Source organism: Cryptotermes secundus, unplaced genomic scaffold (assembly GCF_002891405.2).
Source record: "Cryptotermes secundus unplaced genomic scaffold, Csec_1.0 scaffold50, whole genome shotgun sequence".
In the NCBI taxonomy this organism is placed as follows: Eukaryota; Metazoa; Arthropoda; class Insecta; order Blattodea; family Kalotermitidae; genus Cryptotermes; species Cryptotermes secundus.
Genome location: NW_019721758.1, coordinates 1,987,573 through 2,010,789, shown reverse-complemented (window position 1 = coordinate 2,010,789; position 23,217 = coordinate 1,987,573). Strand labels below are relative to the sequence as shown.

The following is a 23,217-nucleotide window of genomic DNA, read 5'->3' as shown; positions in this document are numbered from 1 at the left end:
ACACCCTCTATCCACAAAAGTTGGCATTAAACTTCGATGACAAGCAGCAGTCACTCGGTCGGTATAGTTTACTTGCAGACTAAAATCAAGGAGTTTGGTTTCTTTGTTTGTACATCTTCTTGCTAAGGTACAGTATGCGCCAAAATATTCAGTACTGAAATGAAAAGACGTTCTATTGATACCACTGTCTATTCATGTGAAGGCGCCTTGCACAACAGAACCTTCTCAGATCCTGAAGAAATGGTCTGATCACCATGTCCCTATAGTGTTCTTGGGTGACAGTAAGAGCATTGCCTTCCTTATCCTCAATGAAATATGGGCCTAATATACCGTGTGCTGAGATGGCACACCATATTGTCACACGTATACTATGTAGTGGTTTCTGGATGATAACATCTGGCCGCTCAGAACCAAGGAAGCAAGTTGTCTGGTGACCCCTTCCATATGAGCAGAAATAATAACTAAACTATGAATACTTTTTCCTCCATCGAGAGACCCATTTCCAACTATAACTGCGCAGCACAACTTCCTTTTCACTACCATTTACATATAGTCATTTTTAAGACCTGAATGACTTTTCCTTATTGCAGTGTGCTACCAGCCCACAAACATAATGATCACACTTCAGTGGTTATCCTTTCTTGAAGTACCTGAACTACTCATTCATTAGCTTCCATGGGATTTGTCACTCTGAGCTTGCTTTTGGATTCTATCTTATGAGTTATGACACTATAGTTCTGTAGGTGTTTACCAGTATATTTAAGAATCCGTCTGTCTCCATTTTCATGGGTAAATGAAGGCAACAGATTCCTCCATGTTGTCAGTAACTGCTTACAAGATAACTCGTTGTGAACCAGATGGCCATAATCTAAATTTTCACTACAGTGAAAATGTCTGATCTCTTATAGGCCTGAGATTGCTTTATTTGTCTTGATGTTCAGTATTTTCTTGTTTATTTGTCTTTATATTTAGTGTGTTCAAAGTTTGTACTTAGTATCACAGTGAGTGCTCATCACTTGTGTTCCAGACTTGAGAACCACCCATTTCAAAATTATGTATAGAGATCAACTGTTCTGGCTGAGATTTCCATACATATAACAAAGCATTAGCCATTTGAGGAATGCTGTTCATCTGATTTACTATAATAACTTCAATTTGAAAACATTTCTTATTTCATGTTTATCAGGTGCCTAACAGATTTAATGTTTTGTCACGTGTTAGTGACTAGACACGAGGCTTTGTTTGATAATTGGATTTATTGAACACGTATAACTTGTAACTACAAATAACTGTAATCATCTCTCTAATTTACATGTTCTATAGATTACTACAACTACACAGAATTTTTTATTTGCTCACTAGCTGTTGCTGGCCGTTAACAGTGCAGCTCGAGAGTGACTGGACTGGCAGTCAGTTGGGTTGGGATTACATGCTTGAAATATATTTTATTCATTAATAGCTGTGCTTATATCATTGATTTATGAATGATGGCAGGCCCATAATGCATTAGTAAGATCTGTTTGTTTCAGATGACTCTCTGGGAACTACACTGAACAACCATAAGCCATCAACATACTCCCCAGGTGACAAAGGCCCAGGTGGCTTAGGTGCAACCGCAACAAAACGTCCACCTATTCATTTCAATAATAACTTGGGCACATCCACTTGGGCTGGGACTACAGGTGGTGGAGCAGGAGCTGGAGTTGGGAGCATTGGAACCGGGGAGAAGAACATTCTTAAAGGAAACAGTGGAGCTAAGAATTGTAGAAACTGTCAAGATGATAAGAAAGGTTTGTTATCCACACAATGAGCCATGATTATATCTGGGGTTTACTACTCTGAGCTTTCAGATCTCTGGAAGCAGCCATAAATCTTGACCTACTTATATTATGATGCACACTTTATTTACATATCAGAGTGCTGGTAGTAATGAATGTACCCATTAACACAAGTGGCCTTATTGGCAACCACTAATTTCTTTGTTTGGCATAGACCTTTTTTTTTTGTGCATTGTTAGAGTGCAGGGCTTAGAGCTTTCAGCCAGTATTATCACACTAAGGTGTAATCCCATGTAGTCTGGTAGAAGTTCACCATTCTTTTAAAGAGCCATACTTCCTCCATCATGAAGTTTTGAACTGTATACCACCTGCCTTATGCTGGGTAGTTGCTTGTCTTACTCTTCATCACAGAAGATCGCAGCATCATGTTCCTCCAAAATGTTGTTGAACTTATACCAGTCTACATGGCATCACTTTGCAGGGATATTATTCATTATAGTCATTGTTGTAAATAAACCAGTTACTTTGGTATGGCAGAAATTATTGTGCTATTAATAACTTTCATCTTCAGTAACATTTTCCTACCAGTAATAATTATTATTTACAAAGCAGTATTTTAAATGAAAATATGTATTAACATGGGGCTTCAGCCGAACTAGATGATAAACTAAAAGTGAATGAATCAACTTTTATAAGCCTGAACTTCAGATTGGGGTCTTCTTGGTCATGTCACTGTGTAGTGTTTTAGACTGATGCCAGCATTTTGGAGGAACATCTTGCCTTCATCTTCAGGGTTGAAATGTATAGGTTAAGGAAATGGCTTTGTTATGTAAATGGGTTTCAAAGAGAACCAAGGGAGAGGGTATGAAAATGGAACCTAATCTGGGCCAGTGGGAATAATGGGTAGGAAAATGGCCTCTTAAGGGGAACACCAAGTTTTTCACATTTGAAATAGACCTCAACTTAATGCAAAACACTAAATGCAAAACAATTTGTGCCTCAGATCCTTTAATAATTGTGCTTTATGAAGTGCATACATTTTGTAGCATTAAGTAAGAGGATTATGCACAGCGAATTTCAAAGGATATGATGAAAATGATTATGACTTGTTTTAAGATAGTATTACAGAATTTTTCTGGGTGGACTTATAAAACTGTGTATGACTGCAGGATAGTTGGCCTCTGGGCCAAGATTTAAGCTAGGAAATTTTAAATTTGTCCAGTGATTAGAAAATTAGGAATGTATAAATTGAAGGCTTCCACGGAAGTTAATTGCTTAGTCAGAGCCACTATGAGAAAACCCAATGCCAAATTAAGATTCAGAATATGTTGTCCAGCCCTATAATAACTACAAATGCAGTTCGACAAGGGGATTCCCTAGCCTGCCTTTTGTTCAATATAGCATTAGAGAAGGTAGTTAGAGATGCAGGCATCAACCCAAGGGGAACCATATTCTATAAGTCAATTCAAATTTTGGCATTTGCAGATGATATTGATATAATTGGTAGAACACAAAAATCTATGAAAGAGCAGCAAAAAAGATGAATCTGCAAATTAACCAAAATAGAACAAAGTACATGCCGGTAACCAAGAAAGACTGTGCTAATGGACCTGCATATATTGAAATTGGCTCATATAAATTTGAGGTTGTGTGTAGTTTTACTTACCTTGGATCAGAAGTTAACTGTAAAACTGACATCGGTGATGAAATAAAAAAGTGTGTACTTGCGGCAAATGAATGTCTCCATGGCCTTAGGAAACACCTGAAATCCCAACTAATACCCAGGAAAACCAAAACTATGATGTATAAAGTACTTATAAGATCAGTGCTATCTTATGCCTCTGAGACCTGGCCACTGTCAAGATCGGATGAAAGACTGTTAAGTATATTTGAAAGGGGGATCCTGAGATATATCTTTGGACCAGTGGAAGAAAATGGAATACGGAGGAAGAGGTATAACCATGAACTATATAAACTATTTAATGAACCAGACATTATTGGATCTCTAAAGATGAAAAGGCTTGAATAGGCTGGACACATAATACGTGCCAGCGAGAATAGAACAATTAAGAAAATACTTCATACTAAACCAGAAGGAAATAGGAAAGTGGGAAGACCAAGGTTGAGATGGGAAGAATGTGTGTGGCAGGACATAAGAATTTTGGGTGTAAAGAACTGGAGGAATGTAGCATCAAATGGAGAAGAATGGCGAGCAATCCTGAGAAAGGCCAGGGATCACAAAGGGCTGTCATGCCAGTGATGATGATGATGATGATGATAATTTGAAGTCTGTAGAGTTCATTGGAACAAAACATGCATCATAAATTATCTGTGTTTATATACTGGGATATATTCTCTGTCTTACCTCCCTCCAAAAAAGAAACATCCACCATACATATTAGTAGAGCTTGGATTATCATGTAAATTATTTGTTACTATGTAGATGTTCAGAAAGTAATGATCTCCACAAATTGCAGCATTAGCATTGCTACAATTGAATTTTATTCTACATATTATTTCCTACATGTTTCATGGGATGTTACATAAAATTACATATTTTGTGATATTTTTCTTTACTTGCATTTTAAAATGCAAAGTGCCTACATTTTTTGTATTTTGGTTTAATACCAAAGTAATAGTCTCCTCCACCCTTCCGGAAGACTTTTTCTGCAATGATGGGGAAATCCAAAAGGAAATATCTCTTTTGTGAAGCAGCGTAAACTGCAACACCTGCATATTTCCACACATTGGTGTGACCTGCACATTGAGGATTTTTCTGAGAGTTTGATTGATATTCCTTTGTATTGCAGTTAAAAACGCCTCCCCCTCTTACCAAACATACTCGTCCACTCTTAACAGCCTGCATTCATGTCCTGAAATTTTTTAAAGTGATTCTAGTTTTGTATTGATAATTGAATGAGTTCAGTTCAGGTTTGCATAGTCAATATCGTTATGCCACCAGTCACATCATCTCTGGCTTCAAAGTTATATTTATGGGTAAAAATAGACAATTCCTTCACAGCCGATGGTAAAATTGTAATATGTCTGGCTTGTGACAGAAGTATTGGGTGTTCCATAAAATCACAGTTGGAGCAACATGTATGAAGCTTGTTCTTTGAGCCTAGCCATGTTTTGACATCTTCTGTCAACTCCTCATTATTGTTGAAGCACTGTGATCTCAACCAGTGCTTCAGATAGGTAAACAGGTAGTAGTCCCTCAGAACAAGATCAGGGCTGTAAGGAGGTTGATCAAACAACTCCAAGTTGAAATGCTCCAGCATTGCTTGAGTTTGAGCAACTGTATGCGGATGTGCATAATTATGGCGGAGCACTGCATCAGTGCCAGCATTCCATGTCTTTTGTTCTGAATGACCCTGTGCGGTTTTTATTAGTGTTTTGCAATACACTTCTGATGTTATTTTGGTCCCTTCTTGCATGAATTCCACCATCAGCACTCCTTTCCTGGCCCAGGAAGCGGTTGCCATCAGCTTTTTGGCAATCAACATTTGTTTAAACTCTTTCAGCTTGTTTAGTGAATGTGTGTGTATCCACTGTTTGTCTGCTCATGGTGTCAGCATTCACAAATGAAACCCAGGTTTCATCGCTTGTTATGTGTACGATGTGATTGAGAAATTCATCGCCATCTTTGTGGTATGGCTCTGAAAAAGTGAAAGCTGAAGCCATTCTCTGCATTTTATGTGCCCCTTTGAACATTTTGGAACCTGCCTCACACACAACTTGTGATAGCCTAGCCTAACTGTCATAATCTCAAAGAGAACAGTGCATGCAATTTGTGGAAATTCATAAAAAGTTCTGAAACCGTGAAGTGCCATCTTTCACAAATCTTTTGGTCAACACTTTGAACAAGATCACTCCTACAGATAGCTTACAACTTTGCTCTTTATTGTGAACATTTGTTTGCCCGTCTTTAAACACACTACACCTTTGTCTTACATTTCCTTCGCTCATTACATTTTGGCTCTAACTGTGCATAATTCATGATGAATTTTCACAGCACTCGTGTTATTAGCATGAAGAAAGGAGGATAACAGTGCAAATTTCACAGCAGGCAGATTATCAATCGCAAGCAGCCTCCATAGTCTAGGGGTAACATTCCCACTTCATGACTCAAGGTACGCGGGTTCAAACCCGGCGGAGGTCATGGAATTTTTAAGGGCGGAAAAATTCAGGGAACAAGGCCTCTGGGAGGGACTTCAAGCCATGTGTCCCGTGTCATAGATTTACGGCACGTAAAAGAACTTCATGTCTCTAGGAGACCTTTGGGCTAAATTAGGCAAGTTTCCCCCCCAAGTAGTTTCCAATGCCTCTGGTAGATGGGGGAAGCATCAAGGTACGGAGGGCCGACCTCGTTGGCTCAAACAGGGCTGATAGTATGCACCAGTACCGGTAGGGTATGGAGACTGGTAGAATATCAAAGGGGGACGTACAATAGACTATCAGTCACGGTGCATGGGGAAACCCACCCCCTCCAATAATAATAATAATAATTATTATTATTATTATTATTATTATTATTATTATCAATCACAGGACACATCGTAAGTCACTCTGTAGGTACAAGAGCAAACACTAGGTGACAAGTTATATGATGGTTTATGAGGCAATGAGTCACATGATGCTACCTTACAGGCATGAGCTTTCCCATGCTCCTACATTAGTTGCCTAAAATAAATGGATATTACTTTCCCAATAACCCTTGTATTGTATGCTTCTCTGATGTGTGATACGTTTGATCATATTGGTCCATGTGTTGTAAACCACTATGATGAACATTCTTTATGTTTTTAAAAAATCAGTAAATAACTCAAGTTTCTTCTTAGTTGGCATTATGGCCATGGATTATACTATGTAGCAGATTGTGAACTTAGGATTTCTGTAATTTCTGCATAGTAAATTTAAAATTTTAGATGCAAAGTAGAATTCCATTGTTATTTAGAACTTGAAACAACTTTAATTATACCTCTTACATAGGCAAAAGTGATGCAAAGACTGGATTTGCTGGAGCAGGTTCTGCAAGGTCAGTGTTAGCCCGAAGTAGCTCTGCATCGGGCACCCACAGCTCTGGAGGGTCTGAAAAACCTGGACTTGGCAGGAGACGAGGCAAGAAAAGGGATTGTCACTCGCCTTTAGGTAATATCTTAATAATAATGAAAAGTAATTATCAAAACTGTAATTTAAGTTCACTCAGTTACCATATTTGTCCAGCTATAAGGTGATCCCACTTCAAAACAAAAAATATGTATATTAGTTGTGCAGTGAACATTTTTATATTCAGTTCTCCAGCCCAAACATAACTTCTTCCAGTCTTTATAATGGCCAACTATGGATGCAGAGATGCTTTTCTGGTAAACTTGCAGCTAGTAATTGTTCTGTGTGTTTCCTCATCCCCATGTTGGCTCCAAAGGTGTGGAATCTTCTGGATGCCAACCACTTGTTAGTCTGTTTGGTATACCTCCATAACCATTAATTTAAAACTAATATATAGTTTGCAAGATGAGTGAGTATCAAGAGTCTCACTTGCTTCCATGTGTATTCCCATGATTATATTGGTACATATTGTTATGTGTTACTGACTAGACATGGAGTTTGGATTAGAAATTGAATTTATCATACTCTTACAAACAGTGAGTACAATTAGTTATAGTGCTATGGAGAGTCCATACATTTCGACATTGGACGAAAGTGGCCAGAAAACCTAAAAATCTAAGGGACACGTCAATGGAAGTGACCCACTCAAGCCACTGAAGTGTACAATTCTTAACTAAGACAGCAAATTGACTAAAAGATTGTAGTATCTGATTGTCAATAAAGGAGGGGGAAAAACGATTTGCAGTTCACTACTGCACACACCAAGTCTTCTCAGTCAGATACGTCTTCACCAGTCTTTCTATGGTAACAGCTTCCAACACTGTAGATTCCTCAACTTTCATGTTCATGCCCTTGCCAGCTACCAACTCTCTCACGGCTCCTACTGGGTGCAACTCCTATCCATTGACTTCTAGTTGCATGTGGCCACCACTGGCTGCCACTCACTATAGCAGGCTAGCAATCACACCTGACTCAAAAGTCACATTGTGACTGACGGTCAGTCAGTCAGTAATTTTTGGTGTCAAGCCCCATTTGAGGCTCATGACCAGATATTAATTATTACTTCTTGACAGTTATGGTCTTGTTTCTGTGGGGCGCCTTCTCTGACGAGAGGACGGATCTGTCTTTTGTATATGCTGCTGGCTCTTGCCAGCGCAGTCTTTCTTGGGTCCGAGTCCCTTGAGACTCACGACCATATTTTACTGTCTCAGAATTGAGACTTCCCTTTTCGTCGCCTCCTACGACTCGCAGGGTCACGGTGGAGGTATTCGACCCCACCTCCACACAGGGTACTCTCCTCCCCCCTCACACCTGACTGAGAACTCTTCTGTCACTAAAGCTCCAGTTTGCTCTCATTATATAGCCTCTGTACAGACTGCATAGAAAACACTGCCTACAACAGTTCTATTGTTGCATGTGTATTTGTTATCACAGAAGCATGTTTACCAAACTGTTCTGTAGCAATAGCTGTCTGTTCTGGCTTTGTATGGACATGTTACACAATACAGGATGTCCCGATGAAAGGTATCCAAAATAAGAAATTTGTATCTCAGAGCTGTCAGACACATATCTGGTTTATATCATCAGAAAGGAAAACTCTGAAAGTTTATTTCTTGCCCAGCCTACATACATGTGCCAGCTGGTGAGTTTTGGCAAAAACAGTAACAATGTTGACACCACAGGAACAGGTTCAGTGTGTGTTGTGGCTAGCAGAGTTGCAATCTCTTATGGCCGTCCACCTTCATTTTAGAACACAATATGTATGTCAACCTCCTACATGGAAAAGCATTTGGTTCTGAGACAACAAACTGAGGACTACAGGTAGTCTGTTGCATGTAACGTCTCCTGGAAGTACATGGACCTCTGAAGAAAATGTGAGTCACATTAGAGAGGCATTCCAGCGAAGTCCACACAAATCAATTTGTCATACTGGCTTGCAGTTACAAATTCCATGTTCAGCAGTGCCGGATGTGCGACACAAAAGACCTAAGAGCATACATGATTCCGATGATTCATGCCCTAAAACTGAGTGATGAAGTAGCATGTACAAACTTCACTGTCGACTTAACTAGCAGGAATCGATGTGCCACCCGATTTCCTCCACCAAGTGTGCTTCTCGGATGAAGCAACATTCCGTGTCAGTGGGGCTGTAAACAGGTACAACTGCAGGATTTGGGGCAGTTAAAATCCACATTCCACATGTAAGTTGGAGAGAAGCAGCCCAAAAGTGCCTGCTTATTGCACAACAAGTTGATTAGAACGTTTTTCTGGAGTTGCTGGAGCTATATGCACTACCCTAATTACCATCTCAAACTGTCCTCCAAGAAGATGGGGCACCGCCACATTTCTGCCACCATGTTAGGAACGACCTGGACAGAGAGATGGCTGGGAGATGGATCGGCAGAGGTGAACCACTTGCTTAGCCACCTAGGTCACCAGATTTAACCCCATTGGATTTTTTCTTGTGGGGTTATGTTAAGAACATTGTCTACTAGGTTAAGATCAGTGACCTTCAACACCTGAAAGCCCATATAAGGGATGCTGTGACTATGGTAACTCCAAACATGCATCAGGCAATGTTGAACGAGGTGAAATATCATCTGGATATTTCTTGTGCCACCAAGGAAGCCCACATTGAAATTTGCTGAGAAAATTATATACTCAGAAGAAAGCTTTGACAGTTTCCCTTTGTAATGGTGTAACCCATGTATGTGTATAATAAATGCTTTCTGAGATATAATTATTTTCTTTTGGATACCTTTCATCTGGATATCCTGTATGAATATTCAGAACTGGCACTGGTTCTGTATATCAGCATACCTGAAATAATTTCTTAACAGTGACCAGGGAAGTGTCAAGATAGTGTATAGTGACTAGACCCATGGGATGTATGGCTAAGTTTCAATTCCTGGCAGGTGCAGAAAATATTTATCTTCTCCATAGCATCCAGACCTGCTCTGGTTCCCACCCAGCCTCCTGTACAGTGGGCGCTGGGGGTTCTATCCATGGGAGTACAGCAGTACTGGCATGAAACTGACCACTGACCTCCATCTAATGCTGAGGTCAAGAATGGTGGAACTGTACGTCCACTGCCCCACATGGTCTTATGGCATAATACCTACATATATAATTAAATGCAGGGATAGCTTTACCTTTTTACCTTACAGTCACCAGGAAGGATAAATGTGCACTGGTGCATCCATAAATTCAGCAGCACCTAGCAAATGTGGCATATGTTGAAACACGCAGATGCTTGGGAGTATTAATATGAGAATTCACAGAAATGAGTCTTCAATAAATAAGCTTTGCTTTTAGTTTATACATATTTTAGTCATTTTTAACTGAATTTTAATGCCTGGTGAGTCCCCAAGTTTGATATGAAATTAATATTTTAAGAAATCCTTTGCTACTTCAAAATTGGTATTATGTGGAAGGCTGAAAATGTTATACATATTTTTACCTCATTCCCTTTGATGTTTTAAATGCATACCGACCAGTAGTCATAATAAACACTGCCACATGTACCAAAGAAGTAATGTATGTTTAATTTGGATCTGTAAACAGATTACATTCCTGACTCTTTCAGGTTCAAAGAATAAACTATCCAGAAAAGGACCTTTTGTGGCTGTATGCTGTAAAGAACACATTTTCATGAAGCTTGTTGTTGATAGCCTGTATCAAACTTAACTGGAAAAAAAAAATCTTCTTATTTGTTTGGAAAGATTAGAATCCAGATCTAACAAAAAACTCCTTGGAGCACAGTCATTCTTCAGAAATTGGTAATGTGGTTGCCTGGCTGGTCCAGAAATTCCTTGCCTTTTATGAAACTGGAAGATTCATTGATCTGTTTACAAGATTACTGAACCAGTCCACACCTTTGTACCTAGCTTTTTTAATATTCTCTGGGAACTGAGGTAGCTCAGTTGGTATAATGACAGGCTACAGACCGGATGGTGAGGGTTCAATTCCCAGCAAAAGCAAGAGAGTTTTATCTTCTTCTTAGTATCCAGACTGGCTCTGGGGCCCACCCAGGCATCTTTGCAATGGGTACAATGTTCTCTTTCCCCGGGTAAAGTAGCCAGGGTGTGAAGCTGACCAGTCACCTCTGTCTAGTGCCAAAGTCAAGAATGATGGATCTGTACCTGCACTCTCCCATATGTCTTCATGATACAGTACTTAATTAAGCACAGGGACAAGTTTACAACTTTTTTAATATTGTCATATCTCATTTTTGCCCCTAAGTAGTCCCTTTCCAGCAAATTTCTGGCTAAAATTGTGTATTCATCCTCATCCATCACTTTTTATAAAATCCATACAGAATCTGTTATGTTCTGAGACTTTATGGTTAAAAGGAAACTAAAGGAATTTACTGTAAAGCTTTTGTTTAAATTGAAAAATGTGAACATTTACCCATACCCAGTTTTCAGTTTGAACGGCAATGAAATTGTAACTCGAGAGTGAATATTCCTACTCAGTTGAAATATTGGATAAAGACATTGTTGGGCATAATCACTGATATTATGGTTGTACTAAAGTAAGTAACATATTTATTCTGTGCAGTATAATTCCCTCACTGTTTTCTGATTGCGAGATTTACTTATCATGAGAAGCTGCCTCCGTAGTCTAGAGGTAACGTTCCCACCTCATGACTCATATTACGCGGGTTCAAATACCCGGCGGAGGTCTTTGAATTTTTAAGAGCGGAAAAATTCAGGGAACAAGTCCACCGGGAGGGACTTTAAGCCATGGGTCCTGTGTCGTAGCTTTATGGCACGTAAAAGAACCTCATATCTCCAAAGGAGGTCACTGAGCCAAATTACGGACGTTTCCCGCCCAACAGCAGTCTCTAATACCTCTGGTAGATGGGGGAAGCATTATAGATACCTCTCAGCTAGTAGAGCCGGTCTCGCTGGCTGGGCGGGACTGATGGTAAGCACCAGTACCGGTAGGATATAGAGACTGGTAGAAATCATAGAGGGAAGCACAATGGACCAATACAGGTCTAAGTGCATGGGGAAACCCACCCTCTCCAATAACTAACTAACTACTTATCATGAGACAGGTGTCATTAATTTGTTTTGGAAACTGCATTCATTATATTGAAATGAAATCACTCATGGACTGTGTGTTTTCCAGAAGAGTTAAATAATTCTTTCCTCAAGCTTTAATGTATGAATCGTGCAGAACATGCACATACTTACAATAGGGGGGGGAGTTTTATTTATGGAAAATTCTCAAGAAATTAAAGGTACCCCACTCCCAACCTGCATAATTGTTGAAGTCATCTATAACGGTTTTAAAGTTGACTCTTGGCCAATGTAAAACCTTTACTTAGGTTGTTATATTTATCACTTCAGTTTCATTTTTTTCCACATGATCTCTTTTTCTTTCCATTACAGCTGTAGTATTTCATCCAGCCAAGCAGCATGTCACACGTTGGGGTCAGATAGCTGTGCAGATAATCTTTTGGTTCTTCCATCTGCTCTCTGATGTCCTTAGTATGAGTGTTCGTCTCTTTGTGCATCTGTAAGTCCTTTTCTGAGTAGACCCATACAGATCAGAACATAATACAAAGGGTATTCATCTGTAGGAACTTCAATATATTTGAACATTTCACATTTAATCTGTATTATAAAAACATTGTCTGACTTCCATTTCCTTCCATTTTGCCTGTCTGATGATTGCCAGGAGATCTTATAAGGTGTACTGCATAAAGCAGTGTATTCAGTATTTACAGAACTTTTCATCATGTGGCACTTGCCAGTAAATAATGGAACCTAGTTTCGGTTAAAATGAGAATAATTCAGTGTTTGTTTCTTGCAGTAATTTTATGTCAGTTTGGAGGTCAAGTGCCCTACTGTTTTCATTGCGTATGAAGTTTGTTAAAGATGCTTGTAGAGGACAAAATATACACATAATGACAAGAGGGAAATAGATAAGTGATATAAAAAATAAGGAATATCATTATTTCAGTCATTTTATTTTAAGAAAAAACAAGACAAAGAATGGGCACTTGGCCAGCCTGTAATGTAACATCCTTCTCTGTTTTTCACTTTCCTTGTGGTGGGGGGTGCTTGTTTCAATTCGAATTTGGGCCAAGCTTAGTAGCTAATATCACTGTCAACAAATCAGAGGCTCACAAAGCTGTCACATGCATTTGTTTATCAGACAAGATATGTAATGCTTAGGATGGTTTTATTTTTTAACCATTATCTTAGAAAGTGAATGGTCCCCATGGTTTTAAATGTGTTGTGTAATTTGCAGGTGCACGTTTATCTATGACTGGTTGTGCACATGGTCAGTCCACTCATGGGAAAAGTTGAGTGGTACAATACTGCAATTCAAAATTTTAGAAAAATTAGGCTTTCGTCGTGGCTGGTGGAACATCTGGAGAAGTCAGAGAAAGTCTTCATGGGGAGAACACTCATCAGCATGTGGTGGGGATGGAGTCGGTTTTAAGGATGGCTTTCCACCCGGGTTGGAGAGTAATATTTCTTTACCTTCCACTGGTGAGGAAGCCATGCGAAGGCTTCTGGCATGCAAAGGGAAGGATCCTTACAGGTAATATACTGAACAGCTTGGCTTTCATGTTTTAAGGGAGTGCCTCCATCAGATTTCATCCAGGACACCAGCTCTCCAGACTGATATTCGCCAGACATTTGTTTGTGTGTGTGTGGTGTTTTAATGACTTGCATAAAATAAACACACATTTGAGGTGTTATGACAGTTCATCCTTCATCCTGTATGTCTTATCTCCAAACCCACATATCAGAGAAATTTGTCTACACTCAATATAGGCTCTACTTCGTATGAAACTGAAATTAAACTTATCACTGTTGTTGGAAGTATATCATACAGGTTTGTACATAACAAAGTGTAGGTCTCATTAAGATATATAGCATATACTTGTATTTTTTGTAATACCTATGGATGATGAACATTTGATGAAAGTGCTAGAAAGAATGAATTTTGGCTGTGTAATATATCTGTATTGTAATCAGCTTTGCCAAAGTAGGCTTGTTTCTGCAGTAATCGATTATAAAGGCCAGTGAGATATGCAGACTTATAAATAGCTCTAGTGAATTCATGAATTTTAGGGAATAACTGTACCTTGAGATAGGTCATGATTGCTTGCTTCTGCATACTTTCCATGTCACATCACATAATCATCCTCTCATCTCATTCATTGTTAAATATACTTTGCAGTTGATAAAATGTTGTGAAATCATGAACAACTGAAACTTACCATTTCAAGTTTATGACTTGTTATAATATCATTTACTCTATTTGCCTGTAGTGCATACAATTTTGTAAATGTTCAGTGTTTTGATAATATGTGGCTCATGTTACAGCATGTTGTGTGCAAACATATATTATGTTCATGTATTATGAGAAGAAAAAATCTGTTTCAGCATTCTGGGGGTAACTCCTCAGTGCACAGATGATGACATAAAGAAGTACTATAAGCGACAGGCTGTCTTAGTTCATCCAGATAAAAACAACCAGCCAGGTGCAGAAGAAGCATTCAAGATACTTGTTCATGCTTTTGAACTTATTGGGGAACCTGTGAGTGTATTATGTTTTTGATATTGATTGCAGGTATTGATTTCCCTCCAAAGTTATGAGACATTGCCCTACCCTTCTTCAGGAACTAGCCCAAAAAATAGGGTAACCCCATATTCTCTGATTCCATTGTTGATATCATACTGCCAAGGTGGATGGGTGCTAATATAAGTAGAGAAATAATTTGTCCAGCTTACAGACCATTAGTACGCCATCCCAGGCAAGGGATACCCTATCCCAGATTAATGGGGTACTACTCTACCACAGAGAGGAAGAGAATTTAACAGAATATCTGATGTTTATGTTGAATAATATAAATATTATAATGGTAAAAGTGCACTTAGTAGTTCTTAAACTGTGCATGAACAGGAAATAGGCAAAAAGTGCAGAATGGCTAAGCTCCAGATGTAATACACCATTCCAAAATGGCCAGCTGTTGAAGGTAGCAGCATATTCAACAGACATTGAGTGCACAAATCTGCAGCATGGCTAAATTTGTGTGATATTACATGATATGGAAAGTTGTCAAATAATGCAAATTACATAAACTATAAACACAAAAAATGAACTCTGCTGTGGGTAGCACTGCTCTCTACTATGTCTCCATATACACAGCAAAGTTAGGTGCATGAAGAAAATACAGTACATACCTGCACGGGCGAATATTTTTCTAGAAGTACAACTTGACCATTACAGGTAATTTTCCAGAACACTGTAAATGAAGTTGAACACTCTCAGTTCAAATAAAATAAGTTGCTGTTACTTTGATACAGAATGAACCAAAAGAAGTACCTGCCTTGTAACCTACCAGAAGCTGAAGTCATTTGCAGTACACATGCACAGTAAGGGCCTCCTGAAATGTAGTCATTCCAACAAACATGCCAAAACAAACTTCTAGAATTTAACATGGCAGCATGCACAATAAGAAAGAACACATGAAACGAAACTGAATATGTTATACTATCACATAATCTCGCAAAAAGAGAACACTTCAGTGCTTCACAGTGTGAGATCATAGAAGCTCTGTGGATGGAAGAAAGGAATGAGATCAGTTAGAAGGACTTGTATGAGTCATACACCGTTGAGAAAAAGTAAGGAAAGATGGTATTGTGGAGGCAGCAGTGGTGGTGGGGCGTGGGGGAAAAGCAGTTGTTGGGGTCTTTTTTTTGTCACTGCTGCTACTGCTGCTGCTGCTGCTGCTGCTGCTGCTGCTGCTGTTGCTGTGTGGGAAGAACTCATTACTGAAGTACAGATTCTCTTATCATCTAATCTTAAACTTTTACTCCATCTTCTGTCTGGATTTGATCATCAAGTCTTGTACCATAATCATGTTTGTAATGTATATAACTTGTGGGAATGTTTATAATAAGTATTCATACAGAATTTTATCTTCCTGGTTATGGGAGTCCATTTGTTATTGTTATCAAATTGAAAAGGTTTTGACATTGCTAGAGTTCTTTTGTCATATTTCAGTACCATTCCATGACCCTGTATAAAGTAGTCCTGATGTCACTCCTGTATTCTAAGTTCCTGTCTCTAACCTGTTGTTCTTTCTGACTGTAAGTAATTAAAATGTATGTGGTGCAATCCAAAAGTTCCCGAAATTTGAATTTTGTGCACGAATGGTTATGAGTGCATCGAAATACCGCTAGGTGTCTCCCAACACACCCTTCTTGAATCAGTGTGGCAAGCGGTGTCGAGTTGAGTGGTTCGGTTTATTGTTGGTGAATGTATTTCCATTGTTGTGTTTCCGTGATTTTGCGGTTTTATGATGGCTGACCTGAGAGATAAGCATGTCTGTATAAAGTTTTGGTTTAAACCTGGGAGAACTGCTGCAGAAATGCACCAAATGTTGAAGCAAGCTTTTGGTGACAACAGTTTAGGCCAGACACATACTTATGACTGGTAGAAGTGTTTGAAAAATGGCCGAACATCGACTGATGATGATGATCATTCAGGACAGCCGTCAGCTGGCACCACACCAGAGAATGTCGCAAAAGTTATGGATCCGATTCTGCAAGATTGTAGACTGATCATCCAAGACCTCTGTAACACCTTGGGACTAAGTTATGGTACATTTCAATGAATTTTGTCAGAGGAACTGAACATGAGGAGGATTGTGGCGAAGTTTGTGCCATGACTGCTGCAAAATGAACAGAAGCAGCATCGCTTGGAAGTCTGCAGGGAACCTCAACAACAGCTTCAAGAGGATCCAAACTTTCTTTTGAAGGTTGTTACTGGTGATGAAAGTTGGGTTTATGGCTACGACCCTGAAAGTAAGCAGCAGTGGTCACAATGGATGAGCCCTTCTTCACCCAAGTCAAAAAAGCTCGACAAGTCAAGAGCCACATTAAGTCCCTGTTGATCTGTTTTTTTGATATTGATGGGATTGTTCATAAGGAGTTCATCCTTCCTGGTCAGACAGTCAATAAAGAGTTCTATCAAAATATTCTAAGGCGTTTGAGGGAGGATATGGGAGAAAATGTCCAGAGAAGTGGCGCACGAACAACTGGGTACTCCACCTTGACAACGCACGACTCCATACGCCTTACATTGTGCAGGAATTTTTGGCTAAAAGCAAGATGGCAGTTGTTCCCCACCCACAGTACTCACCAGACTTAGCTCCATGCGACTTCTTTCTCTTCCGCAAGATGAACATCAAGTTGAAGGGGCAAAGATTTGATACAGTTGAGGAAATTCAAGCGGAAACGCAGACGGTACTAAACACCCTAACAAAGAAAGACTTCCAGGATGCATTTGAAAAGTGGCAGAAACGCTGGGATCGGTGTATGTGCTCCCAAGGGGACTACTTTGAAGGTGATGGTGCAGAATAAGATCCAGGTAAGACGTAATAATTTTTATTAATATATTTCAGTAACTTCTGGATTGCACCACGTATGAGGTTTCAGTGGTCTTTAGTGCCATACCAAATTTCATGAGATTGATGTGTTGGTTCAAAAGTTGGAAGGGATGCACATTCATGGAAACCTGCTCTTTTTCCATGAGAAAGAAAAGTAGGCTGGCAACTGTAGTGGCAGTAGAAATAATAAGATTGTTTTTAAGTAGGATAAGTACTTTAGTAATAACATGTTAATTGTGTAAATGTAAATAGTACTGTACTAACTGTTCTCTGGGCATTAATCTACACTGTGGATATGAAGTCAGTTAAGTACGTGGAGTAGATTAGTAGGTATAATTTTCTTTGTTAAATGTTATTTTCAGAAATTGCCATGACTATATATATATATATAGGCATTATGTCAACCGTCAACATAACAAATATACTCAGTTTTAATATTCAGTCTTTATTGCTGCTACATGTTTCAGTCATACAAGACCATCATCAGGCAGTTGTACACAGGAATATGTACAGTCATTGAACTACTAATATGGATCCATATCCATGCAGTGTGTCATATTATATACTAACATAAAACTCTTGCCTCAAGTTGTTATAATTAAAGTAGCAAATACATAAATAAGATAACTATAACGGTTATAACGGTATACCATATATCAGGATTTATAATGTGTTGAATATATTATTAAAAACTATTACAAGTATTTTTAAAAATGTTTAAAGAATATATTAAAGGATTTTTCATATGGTAGGTTAAGAATGTGTATGCCAACTTAAATATTTAAGGTTCCACTGCTACAGTCTAGCACATTGGTCATATATGTTTGTAGGTGTTTGTTGTAGAAGTTTTCTACGTAGTAAGCCCAGTTCTTGAGCCCAAAGACAAGTTTCTATGATGTAGTGATTGTTACCGTGTGGTATATTTGTATGCTATTTCCACGATATTTATCTTTATATAATCAACATTGAATCAATGTGCAGTTTAGAACAGTCTGCATGGATGAGGTCTAAAATTTTGTCACCATTTTCTGCCATTTTGATGGTGCTTGGTCAACCTGAACGTTTGTCAGTTGTGGCAGAGATAACTGTAATGTTACTTAAATGTCGGAACAAACTGTCATGGAATTTTATCCATATATCATGCCACATTCAGCCATCTCAACTGCATACTCCATAAATCCTTCTGACCAATAATAGCAACTTTATAGCGTTTAAAATTGTTTAGGTGAAACCCTGATAGTCCTTCAACGCCTGCACCAATCTTCATGAATCCTTGTATGTATATCATGCCATCTTAGCCCATCTCAACAGCATACTTCAATAATTCCTTCCTTCAGTAATACCAACATTACAGCCTTTCATATTGCAGAAGCAAAACCTTAATATTGCTTGAACACCTGTACAAATCTTCATGAAATTTCAGAATTGTGTCATGCCACATTAAGCCATCTGGATGGTGTACGTCATAAATCCCTCCCATCAGTAATACCAACATTGAAGCCTCTTAGATTTCTGAGACAAACCCTTAATATTGCTTGAACAAATGTACCAATCTTCATGAATCTTGGTTTGTATGCCCTGAGGACATCTTAATGAAATACATCAGAAATCCTTCCCATCAGTAATACCAACACTGCAGCCTCCAAATGTCAAGGTAACCTTAATGTTACCTGAATGGCCAACCCAATTTTCATGACTCTTGGTATGCATAAATCCCTCTTATCAGCAATACTAACACTGCAGCCTCTCAGCTGTATTATTTTATTGACAACATTACCCATACATACTAAAGTTTTCTTTCTGCTTGTCCTGTCAGATACTCAAATTACAGTAAAAGGGAAGTAAGCAGTTAGTTCTTTCCAGATCATCTTGTTATTAGTACAATAGCGGTTTGCACTATTTCACAGTAAAGAAATAAAGAGCAAATGATCTGTGTATGTACAAGAAATCACAGAGGTAGCTTCAGACATCATTTAGTGACAAGGAAAATTTACTTGCTCAAAGCACTTTTAGAAAGAAAAATTGTTGAACTTGGCAAAGCATAATCTTGCATGACCAAAATCCTGTACAGTATTCAGGACCCTTTGACATTAATATGAGTGTTTGAAGTTTTTGAAATGAGATGTTAATGTTTTATTTTAAAAAGTATGATACAGGTGGACATTCATGTCTTTTCTGATTGCTGTGTTTTAGGAACGACGGGCAGCTTATAGTAGGAGAGTAGCAGAAACACAGCAAGTAGAACAGGCCTGGACTGAATTGAGTGACTTATTATCACAGCTTCATAAGAAAATGGAGTATGCTGCTAATACCATCAGATGCACTAACTGCAGTAAACGTCACCGTCGCATTCGTGTGGATCGACCCTGCTATGCAGCCAGATTCTGTGCTCAGTGCAAAATTCATCATAATGCCAGAGAGGTAAGATAAAAAGTAACTGATTTCCTGAAAATGTAGTCCTTTGGGTAACAAAGAAATGTATGGACCTGTCAAATGTCAGTGTATTATTTAAACTTCATATTTACCTATATTTTAATAATTTGACCTCCAGTCTATTTTAAAGCCTGTTACTCTCTAAATCTTCATGAACAGCCATCATTTTTTACATCATGTTGCCATTCAGAGTATTAGAATGTGTCATGGATGCTTTCACCTGAGAAATTAAGTGCTTTATCGATGAGATAGCGGAGAGCAAGCTGGCTGGCAGGAGTTCTTAGCATTGATAATAATAATATTTATAATTTGTAAGTATTTTACAAAAACATTCTGAAACTATTTGTACACATATTTTGCATCACATGCTGCATAATCTTATACATAATTTCTTAAAATAATTCCATAAGAATCTTGTACAGTACTGTGAGAAAAAGTAATGGAACTTAGGAATTTTTGTAAATTCTTACAACACAGGAAGAATTAATTAAATGGCTGAGTAGTACTATTGGTTGTTAGCATTATGTTTAGAGACTGTTATATCACACCACATTCAATGGATTACGACTTATTAGCAATATCCCATGTTTGTAAATAGTCGTTAAAGATTATCTGTGAATTTTACAGGGTGATATCTGGGCAGAGAGCTCAATGTTTGGCTTCTTGTGGCACTACTATGCCTGTATGGATGGTGGAGTGTATGACATCACTGAGTGGGCTGCTTGCCAAGCTGACAACCTGCGCCATTTACGTGCTAACACTCACATTGTGCAGTATCGCATAGTCCTTGGGAAGCAGTCACAGCAGCAGTCCCAAGGAAGGCATCATAGTAACAGAACCACACACAGGACTGCTCCAGATTCCAACAGGTAGGCCGGTGTGAGTTCATGGAATCGTGTATTTTAGATTGCTGATGTGAACTCTGATTAATGGTGGACCTCATCTTTAAGAGTTTTCCCATTTTCGTTGATACCTCAATGCTATACCCCGTAACTCTCAGTCATCCCAAACCCTCCCCCCTCCCAATTGCCCACCATCTTCAAATTTCTTCCTTCCACCATGTTTTCAGTCTCCATTTTTTATGTCATCCAGATGTGTTGTAAATTGGTTGTTCTGTCCAGACATGGCCTGCTGTCTCCAACTTACAGGACATAAATACAGTAAAATGCTGATTTTAGACATTATTTATTTATTTATTATCAGTAAAAGGAATATTTGTTAAAATATATATCACTTGTTGCTAAATACAATACTGTGTATAAATATCATGTTCAGATCAAAGCTATACATGTTCACTTTCAGTTACAGTTTATTACAGTACATGTAATAGCACTTCTACATGAGCCACTTCCAGCAGATCCTCTGTACATACACTACAGTAGTGCAAGCTCACGGTCTGTGGTGCAACACTAAAAGTTTAAAATGGATTAAAAATATCTTATTTGTGTGTGTGTGTGTGTGTATATATATAAAATGTAGAATCCAATTTAATAAAGACCCATAGACTCATAACCCTTAAAAGGGGGAAGAAACTTAGCTTCCATTTAGGGAGGTAGAATACCCAGCACTCTTGACGTGACCTCAGTGTGCAAAACAAATCAGCTGTCAGAAAATTCTCAGATTCTGTGAGTGACAAATTAGCACTCAGTTGAGATCAAAATTTTTTTTTCCTCAGTTTGATCTCATAAATTCAAGACTCACCCATTACTGTTATAAACTGTATTCTGCCACAGTTTCACTATGTATTTTTTGTCTCTCCCTCTTATGGCAAATAATGACGTGACCAGTTGACCAGTGGCGAAGAGTACTTCATGTTGGATTCTTCATCTCTGTGAAATGGAAAAGCAGACCCCTGTTATAGCCGCAGATTCTTGGAATTTTAGTGTTTTCTAGTGGATGATGTCTCTTCAGTTTTAGAACTGTATGAAGACATTGATCATTATATTGTAAATAAACCTGTTTAGACATAGATATTAATAATATCTCTGCTGTGCAGAGACAAATATGGACTGCTCCTTGAAAAACCTGCTGTTTTACCAGTCTATGCACTGCCCAGTATGGTCACTGTCAAGTTTATGACCCAAAAATTGGTTTGGATAGCTCCCCAGTTTTACTTTGTGTCATTTCTCCTGTATCTTTAACCGTTCAGCGTNAAAAAAAAGAGCAAAAGAAAATATACGCAGTATTGGTGTGGTGGGATGTGAGCCAGCGCTGTGTTTAGACGAATGCTTCAAGGCGTCACCTGCTTGATTGCCGAGATACCGGGCGTTCATATTATAAGGCAAGGTTATAAAACCATCTTTTAAGATCATTTTAGTGAAAGTTTCATCCTTCAAGGCGTACCATTCACTGCTCAAATACTAAACAACCTGCTTGCATTGCCGAGATACAGGGCGCTCATATTATAAGGTAAGGTTATAAAACCACCTTTTAAGATCATTTTAGTGAAAGTTTCATGTTCCTATCTCATATAATTTAAGAACAATGATGAATAAATCATTTTCGAGCAAAATTTAAATGGACGGCTGAATATATTACCGCCGGAGAGACGGCCGCGGAATTTAAATGACCGCGCGGAAGGGTTAATTAGTTCACAGGCAGATAAAGTATCGTGTGTGTGTGTGTGTGTGTGTGTGTTGATAAATTGTCAGCCTATATTAGATGGGAAGTTGTGAATTTGTTTCAGTGAGCCTGATTTGGAGAACTTCCTCAATAACCTGTACAACCAGTCTGGTGGAAGTGGAGCAGGTGCAGGAGAAGGAGGATACTCTGACCAGGGACGAAATCGTAGGAAAGGCAAACGCAAAAAGTGATTACAACTAGTAGGGTAATTATTATGGTATCACCAGTAAGTAATTCAGTTACTACTGCATTGGAACACACAATTTCAAACTTCATGCAACTGTAAACCCATTTTTAGATTTCTGGGTTCTCCAATTGTTTAAGACAGTGGTTTTTAAAACAACACTTGAGTTCTGGCTGTGGGCATGTCCTGTGTGGTATTGAATGTGAAAGGAGGTTAAACATCTCACTTAACATGTTTCATTTGAATCAATACATTTGAAAGACACTGCTGCATGTCTTGAAACCAGATTTTAATATTGTGCATTGTTTCAGAATTTGTAGGTTGATATGAATATGTGTACTACAGACATTTAGACTGTGAAGTGTAAATGTATAGGGTAAATGTGAAATTTGTGATATGTAGCTGATACAGTGGAACCTTGCCTAATGAGCATAATTTGTTCCAGAATCTTAATCGTAATGCGAAACAATTTTTCCCATATAAATTAATGTAAAGTATGATAATGCTTTCCATGCCAAAAAAAAATACTCAAAAAATTGTATGTATAATGTTTATTCAAAGAAAATTATGTATACATTGTTAAGGAGCGTGAATCATCTTCATCTTTTCTTCTATGGGGAATGAACCAACCCAGAATGCGAATTCGATTTGCAGAAAACAAAAAAAAA

At 38.4% G+C, this 23,217-nt stretch overlaps 1 protein-coding gene across 1 annotated transcript; it reads left to right on the top strand.

Moving 5' to 3' along the window:
• Positions 1 to 1,529: 1,529 nt before the first annotated feature.
• LOC111875610 lies at positions 1,530 to 23,075 on the top strand (the record flags this gene model as incomplete). Its single annotated transcript, XM_023871977.2, has 8 exons — positions 1,530 to 1,790; positions 6,771 to 6,929; positions 12,287 to 12,413; positions 13,152 to 13,448; positions 14,300 to 14,453; positions 19,504 to 19,731; positions 20,371 to 20,612; positions 22,430 to 23,075. Coding segments are annotated over 8 exons (1,595 nt in total), but the record flags the coding sequence as incomplete, so codon positions are not given.
• Between the last annotated feature and the right edge of the window lie 142 nt (positions 23,076 to 23,217).